Source organism: Passer domesticus, unplaced genomic scaffold (genome assembly GCF_036417665.1).
Source record: "Passer domesticus isolate bPasDom1 unplaced genomic scaffold, bPasDom1.hap1 HAP1_SCAFFOLD_89, whole genome shotgun sequence".
Lineage (NCBI taxonomy): Eukaryota > Metazoa > Chordata > Aves > Passeriformes > Passeridae > Passer > Passer domesticus.
Genome location: NW_026990186.1, coordinates 292,859 through 312,146, shown reverse-complemented (window position 1 = coordinate 312,146; position 19,288 = coordinate 292,859). Strand labels below are relative to the sequence as shown.

Here is a 19,288-nt window from a genome sequence, read left to right as displayed (position 1 = left end):
GAGCAGGGCTGGGGCTGTGACAGGAGCTCTGAGAAACTTGCACTGCAGTGCAGGAGCTGCTTGTGCCACCTCAGCCTGCTTTCCCAGCAGTGGCCGTTCACAAAGCTTTCCTGCACCAGCATGGGGACACGCTGGCTAGCAGTGACATGCAGAAACTTCTCTGGGAGCTCATTTGGGATGCTGCCCTGAATCAGGAAGGTCTGGGCAGAGAGGGAAAGATGTTCTGCGAGGGATGGCTGTCCAGCAGTGAGCACATCAAGGAGACCCGAGGTGGTGACTTAGGTCGTGGCAGTCCCTCCCCGAAGAGCTTCAAGAGAGGAGCATCAAGGAGCAGAAAGCTGGAGCCGGGCTGTGTGAGAGGGGAAGGATTGTCCTATCAATCACAGGAGCCTTCTTAAAAATTAGATGGCTAACAGTGACTATAATTATAACAAAAATTACAGTCTTGTCGCACGCAGTATGGGAAAAAAGCCCAGAGCTGGAATACAACAGAGAACTTTTGTGGAGGATTTTGTGAACAGCTAGCTAGTTGACAAAGGTCACACTGATATAATACCGTTAGTTAAGCAAGTAGATGAGGATAGGAGTCAGCAGTCAATGTCCAAACCTGGAAAGGGCACTGTGCCCTTGGTGCAACATCAGGATGGGGGAGAGGATCGTTAGTTAGAAATATGAAGAAAAGATGTGGACAGCTGCAACATAGTAGCCACAAGAATGCTAAGGTAGGCGTAGTTAGCTGATAAGTAACTAACCAATAATGAGCTCGCCTTTTGCAATATGTATTGGCCTCATTAACACCAATATAAATGTATGTGCCTACCAATAACGTTTTGAGATTTGCTGATCACTCATATTGAGTGCCGCATTTCTTCCGCCGATTACCACAAACTTTGATGTGATCTTTTGCTTGAGCGAGTGTGGCAGAGGCAGGCTCCTTTATCCCTGTTTTTGGACTTGACTTAACTTTTAGTTCAGGGAGATTAAGACTCAGGCAATATAGATGGGGGTATTTCCTGCTGGATTTCTCAAGTGATGGAATGTAGGAAGGCCTTCCAGGTGGAAAGAAGTGACGGAGTGCCTGTCTCAGATGAAGAAAGCGAGGCACTGCAAGAAACCAGCATGCCAGGGCACTGCTGTCCTGGGCTCACGAGTCCGACTGACGGTGGTCCTGCAGGCCTTTGCCCATGCCTGCTCCAGCTGGGCCATCTGCAGCCAAAGCTGGAGGTGTGAGTGCAGCAAAGCTGCTGTCCAAGGAACGCAGCACAGCTGCTGTTGAGGCTGACTGTTGCCTGCATGCAGTGTGTGGGGAGGATATTGCCGGCAGCAATTGCCGGAGAGATGCTTGAAGGCATCTCTGGACAGTGGGCTTTTGGGGGGGTCCTTCTACTTCTTGCTCGGGCGGTAAAGACTGTCCCAAGACAATGCTCTTCCCTTTGAAGTGATGAAGAGGAACCACTGAGCTCCTTAGCCTTGTTCCTCTCCTCTGCTCTCCACAGCAGCTCCAGCTGCGCCTCTGCGCTGTCTCTCATGGGCCTCTCTGAGATAACAGCAGCTCTGAGATAGCCACCTCCTGAGAGGGCAGCCCAAGGCTCTGTTCAGAAGAGAGCTGTGCCTCAAGCCTTGAAGCAAGCCTGACAAACTCTTCTCATATAGACACCCACACTTGCAGCCTTCCAGATGCACAACTGAGAGCTGGGGGACATATGCATGCTCATGCCCTGCAGTGCCCTTTCTGAAATGCCTCGGCTGCTTCTGAGGGAGCTGACATGCCACTGCAGCAGCAAAAGAGCTCCGGATTCAATGGGGTCCGGCAAAAAGCGTGCCTGGCATTTGCCTTGTGTGTTGCTCTGTCCAGTGGCCAGTGCCTTGGTTTGCCACCTCATCCCTGCTCTCTGCCACTGGGGCCGGGAGGGGCGGGCCCGGGGCTGTGGGGCTGTGCCGGCCCCGCTTCCCGGGCCGCAGCTCCAGCTGCCGCCGCTGCCTGGGAGCGGCCCCGCTCCGGCGCCAGGGCTGAGGCGCCGGTGCCGGGCCCCATTGGCCGCTGTCGTGCCGCCGCAGGAGAGCTCCCCGCCGCGTCCCGGCTGCAGAGAGCGGCTGCCGGGGCGGTTGGCCTGGGAGTCTGAAGCGAGCATGGCCCAGGGAGCGGAGCCGAGAAATAGAGACCCAAGAGACAGGGGCAGGAAGCAGAACGGAGAGACAAGAGGAGCAAAAGAGGGCCAGGGAACGGGGCCGGAGCTGCGGGAAGGGGCAGCAGGGACAGAGGAAGAGACGCAGAATGAGCAGGAGGGAGCAGAAGAGAGCGAACACTGGGCTGGGGCGGGATGGAGACTGTTGAAGAAGCTTTGGAGGGACAACAAAATAGAGAGCGAGTGGCAAAGAACAGGGCTATAGCGGGCAAGCAAGGGACGGGCAAGTGGCTAGAGCAACACAAAAGGAGAAGCCCAGGGGCAGTTTTTGCATGTAATCCAGTAAAGCCCGAGGTGTTTTCCTGCTGCAGTGGTCGCTGCCAGCCAGCGGCAGCAGCTGGGGCTGAGGCCCGGCAAGCGGGGCCGGCACAGCCCCGCAGCCCCGTGCCCGCCCCTCAGGGCCCCGTGCGCAATGGCGGCAGCAGGGGACGAGGAGGCCGCGGGCTGCGGGCAGCGCTGCGCCCCGCCGGGCCACACGCCGCGGGCAGCTTCAGCAGCAGCACAGGAGCTCTGGGGACACTGGTGCTACAGCTGGTGATGGGCCGCCGAGCAGCACAATGGCGCGGAGCACGGTAAGGGAGAGCCTGGGCGTGTGGCCCCTTAAGGAACAAAGGAGGGCCGTGTTCATCGGTGCCTCCCCTCGGGCAGGAATGGAGGGCCCGAGATGGTGCTCAGAGCCAAGGCCGAGGCAGCTGGGCAGCCTGCCTGGGTGCTACGTAGGAAGGAGATGTCACCAAGACACCCTCCAGCCTGCTCTGGCCCTCTGCTCATTATGGGCTGCGGCCTTCACGGTGGGCAGTGATGTGTGCTTGATTCCAGAGGATGCCATGGGCCGAGTTTCTGCAGCTTGTCAGCTGCATAGGACTCTTACGAGCCTTGGAGAGAGACCTGAAGGGTGGAAATCTGTCAGTGCCTCTTTGCTTGCAGCTGGAAACACCTGGGGCTTAAGTGGTGCTTCAGGGACAACTGTACCAAAGGTGCTCTAGAAGGCTGTCCAAGAGCTTCTGAGCGGAGGTTGCCTGGCACACATAAGTCATGCATATTTATTTGCCAGAAGAGCTGCTCGGCTAAAAGGCCAGCAGTGTTACCTGATATCTGCAGCAACCAAGACATTTGTGTGTGTCCCGTGGCGGTGCCTGATGGTGTCCGAGGACAAGGCAGAGGGAGCTCAGGGGCTCTGGATGACTGCTTGAGGGATCTGGGCCGCATGTGGTATTTTCTTCCGCCACGTGCAGTGAGCCAGACCCAGGAAGGCTCTAGAGGTGAATGGCCGGCAGCCTGGTGTTCCCAGCAACAGTGTGGGAGTTTGAGCGTGGGTTACTCTACAGGACAGCAGGCGTGATGGTGGCACATGGGCTACATCTGCCTCAAAGGGAAAAAGGCTCTTGGCTGCAGAGTTAGCAGGGCTCCTTGAGAGAGCTTTAAGTAGCATTGGAAGTGGAAAAGGGAGTAAACCAGGCTGACGGGGGAGATGCGTCAGCACTGCACAGCCATGTTTGCGTGACAGTGGAGGATGGAAGCAGTGCTGCCATCAAAGGTCATGAAAGTGTAGCAGAAGTCATGGGAAAAGCAGGTTTTTGCCACAATTCTTTCAGAACAAAATACTACCAAAGAAACACTCTTGAATTTGGGCTTTTTGCAGCAGCCTTCATCCAGGTCTTCTTCTAGGGAATTTCGGAGGAATAAGACATGAGTGCCTCTGCATTCCCATGCACAATGCTGCCTCCAAAATACGCCAGCCCTTCTCCATTTGGCTCCTTCCATTCCTGTGTAGAAGAAGGAAATTCAGTAGAGGGGAGGTGCAAGAATTCACAGGCAACGTGGGCGTACATTGGGGCCTTCACAGCCATCACTTTGGTATGAGGTCACAGAGCTCTGTTTGATGTCAGGTTCCAGAGCCCCACTGTGCTCTTCAGTGCTCACTCTGGGCAACACTGCAGCAGCAGCAGCAGCAGCAGCAGCAGCAGCAGCAGAGTGTTGCTAGCAGGGGGGATCATGGTCCTGAGCCGCTACCTCCTGCTGCTCTTTCTCGTGGCCCTGCCAGCCCAGAATGCCCAGAGTGCTCCAGCAGCTGGGCAGGGAGCAGGTAGGCAGGCAGGGGCCAGCACACAGCCCTGGCTGGCAGCAGCGGGGCCGGGAGCAGGGATGGCTGAGCCAGGAAGGCACCACGGGGCAGGCAGAGGGGCAGAGGCTCCAGGGGAGGTGTGAGGGGCTGCAGCTGCTTTAGGGTGCAGCATGGAGAGAGCTTCCTAAGGAGCAAGGATGTGGGGAGGGTCGGGTCAGGCCCGGAAGCTCAGCAGCAGTTCTCCATCACTCAGCAGTGGCTGTCCGTCCCTCCGCTCTGGTTGGCCAGCCTTCTGGTCTGGCTCCAGGGCTGACCCGCACACAGATTTTGTGGGCATGCCACGGCTTTTCCCTTCATGTGGGAGCTGCCAGCTCAGTGTCCCAAGGGCAGCCAGACCCCCCTGCAGCTGTGAGGATGCAGACCTGCCTGAGCGTGCCCTAGCAGTGCCTCCCACATCCAGGGCTTGAGGTGTGCCCGTGAGGGCAGTGCACGTGATGGTAACTTCTTGTGGGTGTTTGCTTGTAGTTGTGGACACAGAGAGTGCTCTTTCAGCCCCTGAGCGAGGAGGGGCAGATACCGTGCTGACTCCGAGCTGGTACCTCAAGCGTGAGTAGTCAGTCTGTCCTGCCTTCACAAAAAGGAGCGCCCCTTTTCCCTGTTTTATTCACGAGAAAAATACCGTCATAGGTTAACGTGCTTTTGTAAATCTAACAATAGGGATGAACGATGACAAGGGTCCTGAAGAGTTCCCTGAAGGATTGCCGGATGTTCCAGAGGAGCTCCTGGCAGCCTTGCATGAAGCCCCGTCTGGTTAGTATATCCCACTCTATTAACCCTGGCAGCCGGGAAGCTGAGCTTTTGCTTCCTGTAGGCATGTGCTGTATCCTGGACAGCCAGAAGCACTCAGTCAGAGTCTTGCTGCAGGCCCACTGCATTTCACACCTCCTGCAGGGAGCCCTAGAGATGGTCCAGCACAGCCTCTGCTCGCAGCTGTGCTTCCAGATGACTGCCAGGGGCATCTCCAGCTGCTGCTGCAGTTGTAGCATTCCTGGCCAGGGCTGCTCTGTGCAGACATTGGCATCCAGATGTTGGGCAAAGGCCAGTGCTGAATTTGGGTTCGCCACACGCTCAGCACCGCATGGAGGCAGCAATGACATCAGAGCAAGCCTTGGCTGCCCCTTGCAAAGCTCAGGCTCAGGGACGGCTTGAAGCTGGAGTCCAAGGGTGAGGGGGAACCTGAAGGTACTCCTTCTGTGGGTCATTTGGTTGATTAAGTCTTGGCTGGTTTGGGTCTGCACTTCTTGTTGCACTGCAGAAAATCCCGCTGTCGATTCCTCCTGTCTTGGGGGGGACAGCGGCCTCGTCAGCGCCGCTTGCCGCAATGCCCAGGCCATGGTACCCTGCTTGTGCTGAGGGGCAGTGGCTTCTGCTTAATGTGTGCAATGTCTTGTTTTTCTGAAGAGACAGATTCTGAGACTGTGCCGGAGACCTTAGCTGTGGAAGAAAGTGACATTGTGCCAGGCTCACATGAAAAAAGAGAACCAATAGAGGACACCAGGACACTTGCTGAGCCTGAGGAATATTCAGGTGAGTGCTTGCTAGATGCTGTCTTGGGCAAAGAGCAGCATTTCTGCTGCATCCCTGCAGTGCTCTCCATGGGTGAATTGCAGGTGCCCAGCACGCAGCCCGGGCCTGCAGCCCGGAGGACTAGATGGGGCAGTGCTGCTCCCTGGCACACACTGGCCTCTTGTGCATGAGAGCTCGATGGGATCCCTCTTGGTCCCTGATGCTAAGACACCAGAGCCAGAGGAAGCCATCTCTGAAGACAGCATCAGATGTCAGTTCTGATCCACTAGCAGTGCCAGTCCTTGGGCATCTGAAGCACACTGTGGGGTTATGCCTAGTGCAGAGCACAAACGCTGACTCTTGCATTGTCTCTTCTCCTGCCAGGGTCATCCGGTGGGCAAAAAGCCGAGACTGCTGGACACTGTGACCCGAGCAAGTACTACATCCTAGTAGGGACAGTAGCAGCCTCAGCTTTGCTTCTGCTTGGGGCAGTGTCTGGCTATCTAGTCATGCATCAGCTGCTGAAGAGAGACAGGTGAGTTATTAATTGCTGCCATTGGCAAGGAAGTCTTTGCAGCATGCAGGAGCGCCCAGGTGGCTCCTAGCAGGGCTCTGAGGAAACTGTGCTCCAAATTGCTATCTGTGAGGAGTCTTCTTGGAAATCTGTTTCTGCAGGAGGAGCCAGGAGGACAAAGAGGCAACAGGACAGGACTGGGACTCTTCCTGGGAAAGCTGTGGTCAGCCTAGAGGTGAAGCAGAGCCAGGAGAAGGAGCGGGAAGCGGCGAGAGAGCCCAAGGCAACGGGTTCAGGGACAGCTGCCGCCTGTTTCCTGAGCTCTTTGCAGCAGAGCTTGCCCGGCTGTACAAGAACATGAGCGCAGACCCGTCACCTCTGCCCACCTGCTCCTTCTGTGCTCTGGCTGACAACGCCTCTTCACGGGACCACTGGATTTCCCTGGAGTCACCTCAGCCCACAGCATCCTCTTGGCCCTCCTACCACCAATACCTGCAGGACTACTATCTCTTAGAGGATGATGATTAGTGATAGTGATAGCCATAGATAGTGATAGTGGTAGTGATTCTTTTAGTGATAGTGATAGGGACACTTAGATAGTGATATTAGAGGGTGGTGGTTGTTTTAATGATAGTGATAGTTAATATTAGAGGATAGTGATGGTTTTAATGATAGCGTTAGTTAATATTAGGGGATAGTGATTGTTTCAATGATAGCGTTACTTGATATTAGAGTGATAGTGATAGTCATAAATAGTGATAGTGGTAGTGATTCTTTTAGTGATAGTGATAGGGATACTTGATATTAGAGGGTGGTGGTTGTTTCAATGATAGTGATAGTTAATATTAGAGGATAGTGATTGTTTTAATGATAGCGTTCTTTGATATTAGAGGACAGTGATTGTATTAGCGATAGTGATAGTTAATATTGGAGGATGGTGATTGTTTTTGTGATAGTGGTACATTTAGTGGTAGTGATACTTGGTATTAGCAGACAATGATTGTTTTCTTGATCTTGATAAATAAATATTTTTCCAAAAGCAGTAAATTCTTGCCTGCTGCGGCTGTTTCTGTTGGGGCAGAACGCACAGAGCTGGGAGCAGGGCTGGGGCTGTGACAGGAGCTCTGAGAAACTTGCACTGCAGTGCAGGAGCTGCTTGTGCCACCTCAGCCTGCTTTCCCAGCAGTGGCCGTTCACAAAGCTTTCCTGCACCAGCATGGGGACACGCTGGCTAGCAGTGACATGCAGAAACTTCTCTGGGAGCTCATTTGGGATGCTGCCCTGAATCAGGAAGGTCTGGGCAGAGAGGGAAAGATGTTCTGCGAGGGATGGCTGTCCAGCAGTGAGCACATCAAGGAGACCCGAGGTGGTGACTTAGGTCGTGGCAGTCCCTCCCCGAAGAGCTTCAAGAGAGGAGCATCAAGGAGCAGAAAGCTGGAGCCGGGCTGTGTGAGAGGGGAAGGATTGTCCTATCAATCACAGGAGCCTTCTTAAAAATTAGATGGCTAACAGTGACTATAATTATAACAAAAATTACAGTCTTGTCGCACGCAGTATGGGAAAAAAGCCCAGAGCTGGAATACAACAGAGAACTTTTGTGGAGGATTTTGTGAACAGCTAGCTAGTTGACAAAGGTCACACTGATATAATACCGTTAGTTAAGCAAGTAGATGAGGATAGGAGTCAGCAGTCAATGTCCAAACCTGGAAAGGGCACTGTGCCCTTGGTGCAACATCAGGATGGGGGAGAGGATCGTTAGTTAGAAATATGAAGAAAAGATGTGGACAGCTGCAACATAGTAGCCACAAGAATGCTAAGGTAGGCGTAGTTAGCTGATAAGTAACTAACCAATAATGAGCTCGCCTTTTGCAATATGTATTGGCCTCATTAACACCAATATAAATGTATGTGCCTACCAATAACGTTTTGAGATTTGCTGATCACTCATATTGAGTGCCGCATTTCTTCCGCCGATTACCACAAACTTTGATGTGATCTTTTGCTTGAGCGAGTGTGGCAGAGGCAGGCTCCTTTATCCCTGTTTTTGGACTTGACTTAACTTTTAGTTCAGGGAGATTAAGACTCAGGCAATATAGATGGGGGTATTTCCTGCTGGATTTCTCAAGTGATGGAATGTAGGAAGGCCTTCCAGGTGGAAAGAAGTGACGGAGTGCCTGTCTCAGATGAAGAAAGCGAGGCACTGCAAGAAACCAGCATGCCAGGGCACTGCTGTCCTGGGCTCACGAGTCCGACTGACGGTGGTCCTGCAGGCCTTTGCCCATGCCTGCTCCAGCTGGGCCATCTGCAGCCAAAGCTGGAGGTGTGAGTGCAGCAAAGCTGCTGTCCAAGGAACGCAGCACAGCTGCTGTTGAGGCTGACTGTTGCCTGCATGCAGTGTGTGGGGAGGATATTGCCGGCAGCAATTGCCGGAGAGATGCTTGAAGGCATCTCTGGACAGTGGGCTTTTGGGGGGGTCCTTCTACTTCTTGCTCGGGCGGTAAAGACTGTCCCAAGACAATGCTCTTCCCTTTGAAGTGATGAAGAGGAACCACTGAGCTCCTCAGCCTTGTTCCTCTCCTCTGCTCTCCACAGCAGCTCCAGCTGCGCCTCTGCGCTGTCTCTCATGGGCCTCTCTGAGATAACAGCAGCTCTGAGATAGCCACCTCCTGAGAGGGCAGCCCAAGGCTCTGTTCAGAAGAGAGCTGTGCCTCAAGCCTTGAAGCAAGCCTGACAAACTCTTCTCATATAGACACCCACACTTGCAGCCTTCCAGATGCACAACTGAGAGCTGGGGGACATATGCATGCTCATGCCCTGCAGTGCCCTTTCTGAAATGCCTCGGCTGCTTCTGAGGGAGCTGACATGCCACTGCAGCAGCAAAAGAGCTCCGGATTCAATGGGGTCCGGCAAAAAGCGTGCCTGGCATTTGCCTTGTGTGTTGCTCTGTCCAGTGGCCAGTGCCTTGGTTTGCCACCTCATCCCTGCTCTCTGCCACTGGGGCCGGGAGGGGCGGGCCCGGGGCTGTGGGGCTGTGCCGGCCCCGCTTCCCGGGCCGCAGCTCCAGCTGCCGCCGCTGCCTGGGAGCGGCCCCGCTCCGGCGCCAGGGCTGAGGCGCCGGTGCCGGGCCCCATTGGCCGCTGTCGTGCCGCCGCAGGAGAGCTCCCCGCCGCGTCCCGGCTGCAGAGAGCGGCTGCCGGGGCGGTTGGCCTGGGAGTCTGAAGCGAGCATGGCCCAGGGAGCGGAGCCGAGAAATAGAGACCCAAGAGACAGGGGCAGGAAGCAGAACGGAGAGACAAGAGGAGCAAAAGAGGGCCAGGGAACGGGGCCGGAGCTGCGGGAAGGGGCAGCAGGGACAGAGGAAGAGACGCAGAATGAGCAGGAGGGAGCAGAAGAGAGCGAACACTGGGCTGGGGCGGGATGGAGACTGTTGAAGAAGCTTTGGAGGGACAACAAAATAGAGAGCGAGTGGCAAAGAACAGGGCTATAGCGGGCAAGCAAGGGACGGGCAAGTGGCTAGAGCAACACAAAAGGAGAAGCCCAGGGGCAGTTTTTGCATGTAATCCAGTAAAGCCCGAGGTGTTTTCCTGCTGCAGTGGTCGCTGCCAGCCAGCGGCAGCAGCTGGGGCTGAGGCCCGGCAAGCGGGGCCGGCACAGCCCCGCAGCCCCGTGCCCGCCCCTCAGGGCCCCGTGCGCAATGGCGGCAGCAGGGGACGAGGAGGCCGCGGGCTGCGGGCAGCGCTGCGCCCCGCCGGGCCACACGCCGCGGGCAGCTTCAGCAGCAGCACAGGAGCTCTGGGGACACTGGTGCTACAGCTGGTGATGGGCCGCCGAGCAGCACAATGGCGCGGAGCACGGTAAGGGAGAGCCTGGGCGTGTGGCCCCTTAAGGAACAAAGGAGGGCCGTGTTCATCGGTGCCTCCCCTCGGGCAGGAATGGAGGGCCCGAGATGGTGCTCAGAGCCAAGGCCGAGGCAGCTGGGCAGCCTGCCTGGGTGCTACGTAGGAAGGAGATGTCACCAAGACACCCTCCAGCCTGCTCTGGCCCTCTGCTCATTATGGGCTGCGGCCTTCACGGTGGGCAGTGATGTGTGCTTGATTCCAGAGGATGCCATGGGCCGAGTTTCTGCAGCTTGTCAGCTGCATAGGACTCTTACGAGCCTTGGAGAGAGACCTGAAGGGTGGAAATCTGTCAGTGCCTCTTTGCTTGCAGCTGGAAACACCTGGGGCTTAAGTGGTGCTTCAGGGACAACTGTACCAAAGGTGCTCTAGAAGGCTGTCCAAGAGCTTCTGAGCGGAGGTTGCCTGGCACACATAAGTCATGCATATTTATTTGCCAGAAGAGCTGCTCGGCTAAAAGGCCAGCAGTGTTACCTGATATCTGCAGCAACCAAGACATTTGTGTGTGTCCCGTGGCGGTGCCTGATGGTGTCCGAGGACAAGGCAGAGGGAGCTCAGGGGCTCTGGATGACTGCTTGAGGGATCTGGGCCGCATGTGGTATTTTCTTCCGCCACGTGCAGTGAGCCAGACCCAGGAAGGCTCTAGAGGTGAATGGCCGGCAGCCTGGTGTTCCCAGCAACAGTGTGGGAGTTTGAGCGTGGGTTACTCTACAGGACAGCAGGCGTGATGGTGGCACATGGGCTACATCTGCCTCAAAGGGAAAAAGGCTCTTGGCTGCAGAGTTAGCAGGGCTCCTTGAGAGAGCTTTAAGTAGCATTGGAAGTGGAAAAGGGAGTAAACCAGGCTGACGGGGGAGATGCGTCAGCACTGCACAGCCATGTTTGCGTGACAGTGGAGGATGGAAGCAGTGCTGCCATCAAAGGTCATGAAAGTGTAGCAGAAGTCATGGGAAAAGCAGGTTTTTGCCACAATTCTTTCAGAACAAAATACTACCAAAGAAACACTCTTGAATTTGGGCTTTTTGCAGCAGCCTTCATCCAGGTCTTCTTCTAGGGAATTTCGGAGGAATAAGACATGAGTGCCTCTGCATTCCCATGCACAATGCTGCCTCCAAAATACGCCAGCCCTTCTCCATTTGGCTCCTTCCATTCCTGTGTAGAAGAAGGAAATTCAGTAGAGGGGAGGTGCAAGAATTCACAGGCAACGTGGGCGTACATTGGGGCCTTCACAGCCATCACTTTGGTATGAGGTCACAGAGCTCTGTTTGATGTCAGGTTCCAGAGCCCCACTGTGCTCTTCAGTGCTCACTCTGGGCAACACTGCAGCAGCAGCAGCAGCAGCAGCAGCAGCAGCAGCAGAGTGTTGCTAGCAGGGGGGATCATGGTCCTGAGCCGCTACCTCCTGCTGCTCTTTCTCGTGGCCCTGCCAGCCCAGAATGCCCAGAGTGCTCCAGCAGCTGGGCAGGGAGCAGGTAGGCAGGCAGGGGCCAGCACACAGCCCTGGCTGGCAGCAGCGGGGCCGGGAGCAGGGATGGCTGAGCCAGGAAGGCACCACGGGGCAGGCAGAGGGGCAGAGGCTCCAGGGGAGGTGTGAGGGGCTGCAGCTGCTTTAGGGTGCAGCATGGAGAGAGCTTCCTAAGGAGCAAGGATGTGGGGAGGGTCGGGTCAGGCCCGGAAGCTCAGCAGCAGTTCTCCATCACTCAGCAGTGGCTGTCCGTCCCTCCGCTCTGGTTGGCCAGCCTTCTGGTCCGGCTCCAGGGCTGACCCGCACACAGATTTTGTGGGCATGCCACGGCTTTTCCCTTCATGTGGGAGCTGCCAGCTCAGTGTCCCAAGGGCAGCCAGACCCCCCTGCAGCTGTGAGGATGCAGACCTGCCTGAGCGTGCCCTAGCAGTGCCTCCCACATCCAGGGCTTGAGGTGTGCCCGTGAGGGCAGTGCACGTGATGGTAACTTCTTGTGGGTGTTTGCTTGTAGTTGTGGACACAGAGAGTGCTCTTTCAGCCCCTGAGCGAGGAGGGGCAGATACCGTGCTGACTCCGAGCTGGTACCTCAAGCGTGAGTAGTCAGTCTGTCCTGCCTTCACAAAAAGGAGCGCCCCTTTTCCCTGTTTTATTCACGAGAAAAATACCGTCATAGGTTAACGTGCTTTTGTAAATCTAACAATAGGGATGAACGATGACAAGGTTCCTGAAGAGTTCCCTGAAGGATTGCCGGATGTTCCAGAGGAGCTCCTGGCAGCCTTGCATGAAGCCCCGTCTGGTTAGTATATCCCACTCTATTAACCCTGGCAGCCGGGAAGCTGAGCTTTTGCTTCCTGTAGGCATGTGCTGTATCCTGGACAGCCAGAAGCACTCAGTCAGAGTCTTGCTGCAGGCCCACTGCATTTCACACCTCCTGCAGGGAGCCCTAGAGATGGTCCAGCACAGCCTCTGCTCGCAGCTGTGCTTCCAGATGACTGCCAGGGGCATCTCCAGCTGCTGCTGCAGTTGTAGCATTCCTGGCCAGGGCTGCTCTGTGCAGACATTGGCATCCAGATGTTGGGCAAAGGCCAGTGCTGAATTTGGGTTCGCCACACGCTCAGCACCGCATGGAGGCAGCAATGACATCAGAGCAAGCCTTGGCTGCCCCTTGCAAAGCTCAGGCTCAGGGACGGCTTGAAGCTGGAGTCCAAGGGTGAGGGGGAACCTGAAGGTACTCCTTCTGTGGGTCATTTGGTTGATTAAGTCTTGGCTGGTTTGGGTCTGCACTTCTTGTTGCACTGCAGAAAATCCAGCTGTCGATTCCTCCTGTCTTGGGGGGGACAGCGGCCTCGTCAGCGCCGCTTGCCGCAATGCCCAGGCCATGGTACCCTGCTTGTGCTGAGGGGCAGTGGCTTCTGCTTAATGTGTGCAATGTCTTGTTTTTCTGAAGAGACAGATTCTGAGACTGTGCCGGAGACCTTAGCTGTGGAAGAAAGTGACATTGTGCCAGGCTCACATGAAAAAAGAGAACCAATAGAGGACACCAGGACACTTGCTGAGCCTGAGGAATATTCAGGTGAGTGCTTGCTAGATGCTGTCTTGGGCAAAGAGCAGCATTTCTGCTGCATCCCTGCAGTGCTCTCCATGGGTGAATTGCAGGTGCCCAGCACGCAGCCCGGGCCTGCAGCCCGGAGGACTAGATGGGGCAGTGCTGCTCCCTGGCACACACTGGCCTCTTGTGCATGAGAGCTCGATGGGATCCCTCTTGGTCCCTGATGCTAAGACACCAGAGCCAGAGGAAGCCATCTCTGAAGACAGCATCAGATGTCAGTTCTGATCCACTAGCAGTGCCAGTCCTTGGGCATCTGAAGCACACTGTGGGGTTATGCCTAGTGCAGAGCACAAACGCTGACTCTTGCATTGTCTCTTCTCCTGCCAGGGTCATCCGGTGGGCAAAAAGCCGAGACTGCTGGACACTGTGACCCGAGCAAGTACTACATCCTAGTAGGGACAGTAGCAGCCTCAGCTTTGCTTCTGCTTGGGGCAGTGTCTGGCTATCTAGTCATGCATCAGCTGCTGAAGAGAGACAGGTGAGTTATTAATTGCTGCCATTGGCAAGGAAGTCTTTGCAGCATGCAGGAGCGCCCAGGTGGCTCCTAGCAGGGCTCTGAGGAAACTGTGCTCCAAATTGCTATCTGTGAGGAGTCTTCTTGGAAATCTGTTTCTGCAGGAGGAGCCAGGAGGACAAAGAGGCAACAGGACAGGACTGGGACTCTTCCTGGGAAAGCTGTGGTCAGCCTAGAGGTGAAGCAGAGCCAGGAGAAGGAGCGGGAAGCGGCGAGAGAGCCCAAGGCAACGGGTTCAGGGACAGCTGCCGCCTGTTTCCTGAGCTCTTTGCAGCAGAGCTTGCCCGGCTGTACAAGAACATGAGCGCAGACCCGTCACCTCTGCCCACCTGCTCCTTCTGTGCTCTGGCTGACAACGCCTCTTCACGGGACCACTGGATTTCCCTGGAGTCACCTCAGCCCACAGCATCCTCTTGGCCCTCCTACCACCAATACCTGCAGGACTACTATCTCTTAGAGGATGATGATTAGTGATAGTGATAGCCATAGATAGTGATAGTGGTAGTGATTCTTTTAGTGATAGTGATAGGGACACTTGATATTAGAGGGTGGTGGTTGTTTTAATGATAGTGATAGTTAATATTAGAGGATAGTGATGGTTTTAATGATAGCGTTAGTTAATATTAGGGGATAGTGATTGTTTCAATGATAGCGTTACTTGATATTAGAGTGATAGTGATAGTCATAAATAGTGATAGTGGTAGTGATTCTTTTAGTGATAGTGATAGGGATACTTGATATTAGAGGGTGGTGGTTGTTTCAATGATAGTGATAGTTAATATTAGAGGATAGTGATTGTTTTAATGATAGCGTTCTTTGATATTAGAGGACAGTGATTGTATTAGCGATAGTGATAGTTAATATTGGAGGATGGTGATTGTTTTTGTGATAGTGGTACATTTAGTGGTAGTGATACTTGGTATTAGCAGACAATGATTGTTTTCTTGATCTTGATAAATAAATATTTTTCCAAAAGCAGTAAATTCTTGCCTGCTGCGGCTGTTTCTGTTGGGGCAGAACGCACAGAGCTGGGAGCAGGGCTGGGGCTGTGACAGGAGCTCTGAGAAACTTGCACTGCAGTGCAGGAGCTGCTTGTGCCACCTCAGCCTGCTTTCCCAGCAGTGGCCGTTCACAAAGCTTTCCTGCACCAGCATGGGGACACGCTGGCTAGCAGTGACATGCAGAAACTTCTCTGGGAGCTCATTTGGGATGCTGCCCTGAATCAGGAAGGTCTGGGCAGAGAGGGAAAGATGTTCTGCGAGGGATGGCTGTCCAGCAGTGAGCACATCAAGGAGACCCGAGGTGGTGACTTAGGTCGTGGCAGTCCCTCCCCGAAGAGCTTCAAGAGAGGAGCATCAAGGAGCAGAAAGCTGGAGCCGGGCTGTGTGAGAGGGGAAGGATTGTCCTATCAATCACAGGAGCCTTCTTAAAAATTAGATGGCTAACAGTGACTATAATTATAACAAAAATTACAGTCTTGTCGCACGCAGTATGGGAAAAAAGCCCAGAGCTGGAATACAACAGAGAACTTTTGTGGAGGATTTTGTGAACAGCTAGCTAGTTGACAAAGGTCACACTGATATAATACCGTTAGTTAAGCAAGTAGATGAGGATAGGAGTCAGCAGTCAATGTCCAAACCTGGAAAGGGCACTGTGCCCTTGGTGCAACATCAGGATGGGGGAGAGGATCGTTAGTTAGAAATATGAAGAAAAGATGTGGACAGCTGCAACATAGTAGCCACAAGAATGCTAAGGTAGGCGTAGTTAGCTGATAAGTAACTAACCAATAATGAGCTCGCCTTTTGCAATATGTATTGGCCTCATTAACACCAATATAAATGTATGTGCCTACCAATAACGTTTTGAGATTTGCTGATCACTCATATTGAGTGCCGCATTTCTTCCGCCGATTACCACAAACTTTGATGTGATCTTTTGCTTGAGCGAGTGTGGCAGATGCAGGCTCCTTTATCCCTGTTTTTGGACTTGACTTAACTTTTAGTTCAGGGAGATTAAGACTCAGGCAATATAGATGGGGGTATTTCCTGCTGGATTTCTCAAGTGATGGAATGTAGGAAGGCCTTCCAGGTGGAAAGAAGTGACGGAGTGCCTGTCTCAGATGAAGAAAGCGAGGCACTGCAAGAAACCAGCATGCCAGGGCACTGCTGTCCTGGGCTCACGAGTCCGACTGACGGTGGTCCTGCAGGCCTTTGCCCATGCCTGCTCCAGCTGGGCCATCTGCAGCCAAAGCTGGAGGTGTGAGTGCAGCAAAGCTGCTGTCCAAGGAACGCAGCACAGCTGCTGTTGAGGCTGACTGTTGCCTGCATGCAGTGTGTGGGGAGGATATTGCCGGCAGCAATTGCCGGAGAGATGCTTGAAGGCATCTCTGGACAGTGGGCTTTTGGGGGGGTCCTTCTACTTCTTGCTCGGGCGGTAAAGACTGTCCCAAGACAATGCTCTTCCCTTTGAAGTGATGAAGAGGAACCACTGAGCTCCTCAGCCTTGTTCCTCTCCTCTGCTCTCCACAGCAGCTCCAGCTGCGCCTCTGCGCTGTCTCTCATGGGCCTCTCTGAGATAACAGCAGCTCTGAGATAGCCACCTCCTGAGAGGGCAGCCCAAGGCTCTGTTCAGAAGAGAGCTGTGCCTCAAGCCTTGAAGCAAGCCTGACAAACTCTTCTCATATAGACACCCACACTTGCAGCCTTCCAGATGCACAACTGAGAGCTGGGGGACATATGCATGCTCATGCCCTGCAGTGCCCTTTCTGAAATGCCTCGGCTGCTTCTGAGGGAGCTGACATGCCACTGCAGCAGCAAAAGAGCTCCGGATTCAATGGGGTCCGGCAAAAAGCGTGCCTGGCATTTGCCTTGTGTGTTGCTCTGTCCAGTGGCCAGTGCCTTGGTTTGCCACCTCATCCCTGCTCTCTGCCACTGGGGCCGGGAGGGGCGGGCCCGGGGCTGTGGGGCTGTGCCGGCCCCGCTTCCCGGGCCGCAGCTCCAGCTGCCGCCGCTGCCTGGGAGCGGCCCCGCTCCGGCGCCAGGGCTGAGGCGCCGGTGCCGGGCCCCATTGGCCGCTGTCGTGCCGCCGCAGGAGAGCTCCCCGCCGCGTCCCGGCTGCAGAGAGCGGCTGCCGGGGCGGTTGGCCTGGGAGTCTGAAGCGAGCATGGCCCAGGGAGCGGAGCCGAGAAATAGAGACCCAAGAGACAGGGGCAGGAAGCAGAACGGAGAGACAAGAGGAGCAAAAGAGGGCCAGGGAACGGGGCCGGAGCTGCGGGAAGGGGCAGCAGGGACAGAGGAAGAGACGCAGAATGAGCAGGAGGGAGCAGAAGAGAGCGAACACTGGGCTGGGGCGGGATGGAGACTGTTGAAGAAGCTTTGGAGGGACAACAAAATAGAGAGCGAGTGGCAAAGAACAGGGCTATAGCGGGCAAGCAAGGGACGGGCAAGTGGCTAGAGCAACACAAAAGGAGAAGCCCAGGGGCAGTTTTTGCATGTAATCCAGTAAAGCCCGAGGTGTTTTCCTGCTGCAGTGGTCGCTGCCAGCCAGCGGCAGCAGCTGGGGCTGAGGCCCGGCAAGCGGGGCCGGCACAGCCCCGCAGCCCCGTGCCCGCCCCTCAGGGCCCCGTGCGCAATGGCGGCAGCAGGGGACGAGGAGGCCGCGGGCTGCGGGCAGCGCTGCGCCCCGCCGGGCCACACGCCGCGGGCAGCTTCAGCAGCAGCACAGGAGCTCTGGGGACACTGGTGCTACAGCTGGTGATGGGCCGCCGAGCAGCACAATGGCGCGGAGCACGGTAAGGGAGAGCCTGGGCGTGTGGCCCCTTAAGGAACAAAGGAGGGCCGTGTTCATCGGTGCCTCCCCTCGGGCAGGAATGGAGGGCCCGAGATGGTGCTCAGAGCCAAGGCCGAGGCAGCTGGGCAGCCTGCCTGGGTGCTACGTAGGAAGGAGATGTCACCAAGACACCCTCCAGCCTGCTCTGGCCCTCTGCTCATTATGGGCTGCGGCCTTCACGGTGGGCAGTGATGTGTGCTTGATTCCAGAGGATGCCATGGGCCGAGTTTCTGCAGCTTGTCAGCTGCATAGGACTCTTACGAGCCTTGGAGAGAGACCTGAAGGGTGGAAATCTGTCAGTGCCTCTTTGCTTGCAGCTGGAAACACCTGGGGCTTAAGTGGTGCTTCAGGGACAACTGTACCAAAGGTGCTCTAGAAGGCTGTCCAAGAGCTTCTGAGCGGAGGTTGCCTGGCACACATAAGTCATGCATATTTATTTGCCAGAAGAGCTGCTCGGCTAAAAGGCCAGCAGTGTTACCTGATATCTGCAGCAACCAAGACATTTGTGTGTGTCCCGTGGCGGTGCCTGATGGTGTCCGAGGACAAGGCAGAGGGAGCTCAGGGGCTCTGGATGACTGCTTGAGGGATCTGGGCCGCATGTGGTATTTTCTTCCGCCACGTGCAGTGAGCCAGACCCAGGAAGGCTCTAGAGGTGAATGGCCGGCAGCCTGGTGTTCCCAGCAACAGTGTGGGAGTTTGAGCGTGGGTTACTCTACAGGACAGCAGGCGTGATGGTGGCACATGGGCTACATCTGCCTCAAAGGGAAAAAGGCTCTTGGCTGCAGAGTTAGCAGGGCTCCTTGAGAGAGCTTTAAGTAGCATTGGAAGTGGAAAAGGGAGTAAACCAGGCTGACGGGGGAGATGCGTCAGCACTGCACAGCCATGTTTGCGTGACAGTGGAGGATGGAAGCAGTGCTGCCATCAAAGGTCATGAAAGTGTAGCAGAAGTCATGGGAAAAGCAGGTTTTTGCCACAATTCTTTCAGAACAAAATACTACCAAAGAAACACTCTTGAATTTGGGCTTTTTGCAGCAGCCTTCATCCAGGTCTTCTTCTAGGGAATTTCGGAGGAATAAGACATGAGTGCCTCTGCATTCCCATGCACAATGCTGCCTCCAAAATACGCCAGCCCTTCTCCATTTGGCTCCTTCCATTCCTGTGTAGAAGAAGGAAATTCAGTAGAGGGGAGGTGCAAGAATTCACAGGCAACGTGGGCGTACATTGGGGCCTTCACAGCCATCACTTTGGTATGAGGTCACAGAGCTCTGTTTGATGTCAGGTTCCAGAGCCCCACTGTGCTCTTCAGTGCTCACTCTGGGCAACACTGCAGCAGCAGCAGCAGCAGCAGCAGCAGCAGCAGCAGAGTGTTGCTAGCAGGGGGGATCATGGTCCTGAGCCGCTACCTCCTGCTGCTCTTTCTCGTGGCCCTGCCAGCCCAGAATGCCCAGAGTGCTCCAGCAGCTGGGCAGGGAGCAGGTAGGCAGGCAGGGGCCAGCACACAGCCCTGGCTGGCAGCAGCGGGGCCGGGAGCAGGGATGGCTGAGCCAGGAAGGCACCACGGGGCAGGCAGAGGGGCAGAGGCTCCAGGGGAGGTGTGAGGGGCTGCAGCTGCTTTAGGGTGCAGCATGGAGAGAGCTTCCTAAGG

At 55.3% G+C, this 19,288-nt stretch overlaps 2 protein-coding genes across 3 annotated transcripts; both read left to right on the top strand.

The window, feature by feature from the left end:
• Positions 1 to 4,821: 4,821 nt before the first annotated feature.
• On the top strand, positions 4,822 to 8,001 carry LOC135293234 (uncharacterized). Its single transcript, XM_064407233.1, has 5 exons — positions 4,822 to 4,857; positions 4,969 to 5,061; positions 5,713 to 5,838; positions 6,202 to 6,352; positions 6,493 to 8,001. Exons 2-5 carry the CDS (start codon positions 4,971 to 4,973, stop codon positions 6,857 to 6,859), a joined length of 735 nt encoding a protein of 244 aa, XP_064263303.1. The 5' UTR covers positions 4,822 to 4,857; positions 4,969 to 4,970; the 3' UTR covers positions 6,860 to 8,001.
• A 2,281-nt stretch (positions 8,002 to 10,282) lies between these two features.
• On the top strand, positions 10,283 to 15,421 carry LOC135293233 (uncharacterized). Of its 2 annotated transcripts, none has more exons than XM_064407232.1 (5): positions 10,283 to 11,699; positions 12,396 to 12,488; positions 13,140 to 13,265; positions 13,629 to 13,779; positions 13,920 to 15,421. In XM_064407232.1, exons 1-5 carry the CDS (start codon positions 11,609 to 11,611, stop codon positions 14,284 to 14,286), a joined length of 828 nt encoding a protein of 275 aa, XP_064263302.1. In that variant the 5' UTR covers positions 10,283 to 11,608; the 3' UTR covers positions 14,287 to 15,421. The 2 variants fall into 2 exon arrangements, with proteins under 2 accessions (XP_064263302.1, XP_064263301.1); XM_064407231.1 differs by lacking the exon at positions 10,283 to 11,699 and adding an exon at positions 12,149 to 12,284.
• The last annotated feature ends 3,867 nt before the right edge of the window (positions 15,422 to 19,288 follow it).

What these genes read in the sequence shown, in the direction of transcription:
- LOC135293234 (XM_064407233.1), top strand. Translation starts at nt 4,971, where the DNA reads ATGAACGATGACAAGGGTCCTGAAGAGTTCCCTGAAGGATTGCCGGAT. An exon ending in CTTGCATGAAGCCCCGTCTG is followed by an intron (nt 5,062 to 5,712) that starts GTTAGTATATCC and finishes GTTTTTCTGAAG; the next exon opens with AGACAGATTCTGAGACTGTG. An exon ending in CAGCTGCTGAAGAGAGACAG is followed by an intron (nt 6,353 to 6,492) that starts GTGAGTTATTAA and finishes CTGTTTCTGCAG; the next exon opens with GAGGAGCCAGGAGGACAAAG.
- LOC135293233 (XM_064407231.1), top strand. Translation starts at nt 12,173, where the DNA reads ATGGTAACTTCTTGTGGGTGTTTGCTTGTAGTTGTGGACACAGAGAGT. An exon ending in TCCGAGCTGGTACCTCAAGC is followed by an intron (nt 12,285 to 12,395) that starts GTGAGTAGTCAG and finishes ATCTAACAATAG; the next exon opens with GGATGAACGATGACAAGGTT. An exon ending in TGAGCCTGAGGAATATTCAG is followed by an intron (nt 13,266 to 13,628) that starts GTGAGTGCTTGC and finishes TTCTCCTGCCAG; the next exon opens with GGTCATCCGGTGGGCAAAAA.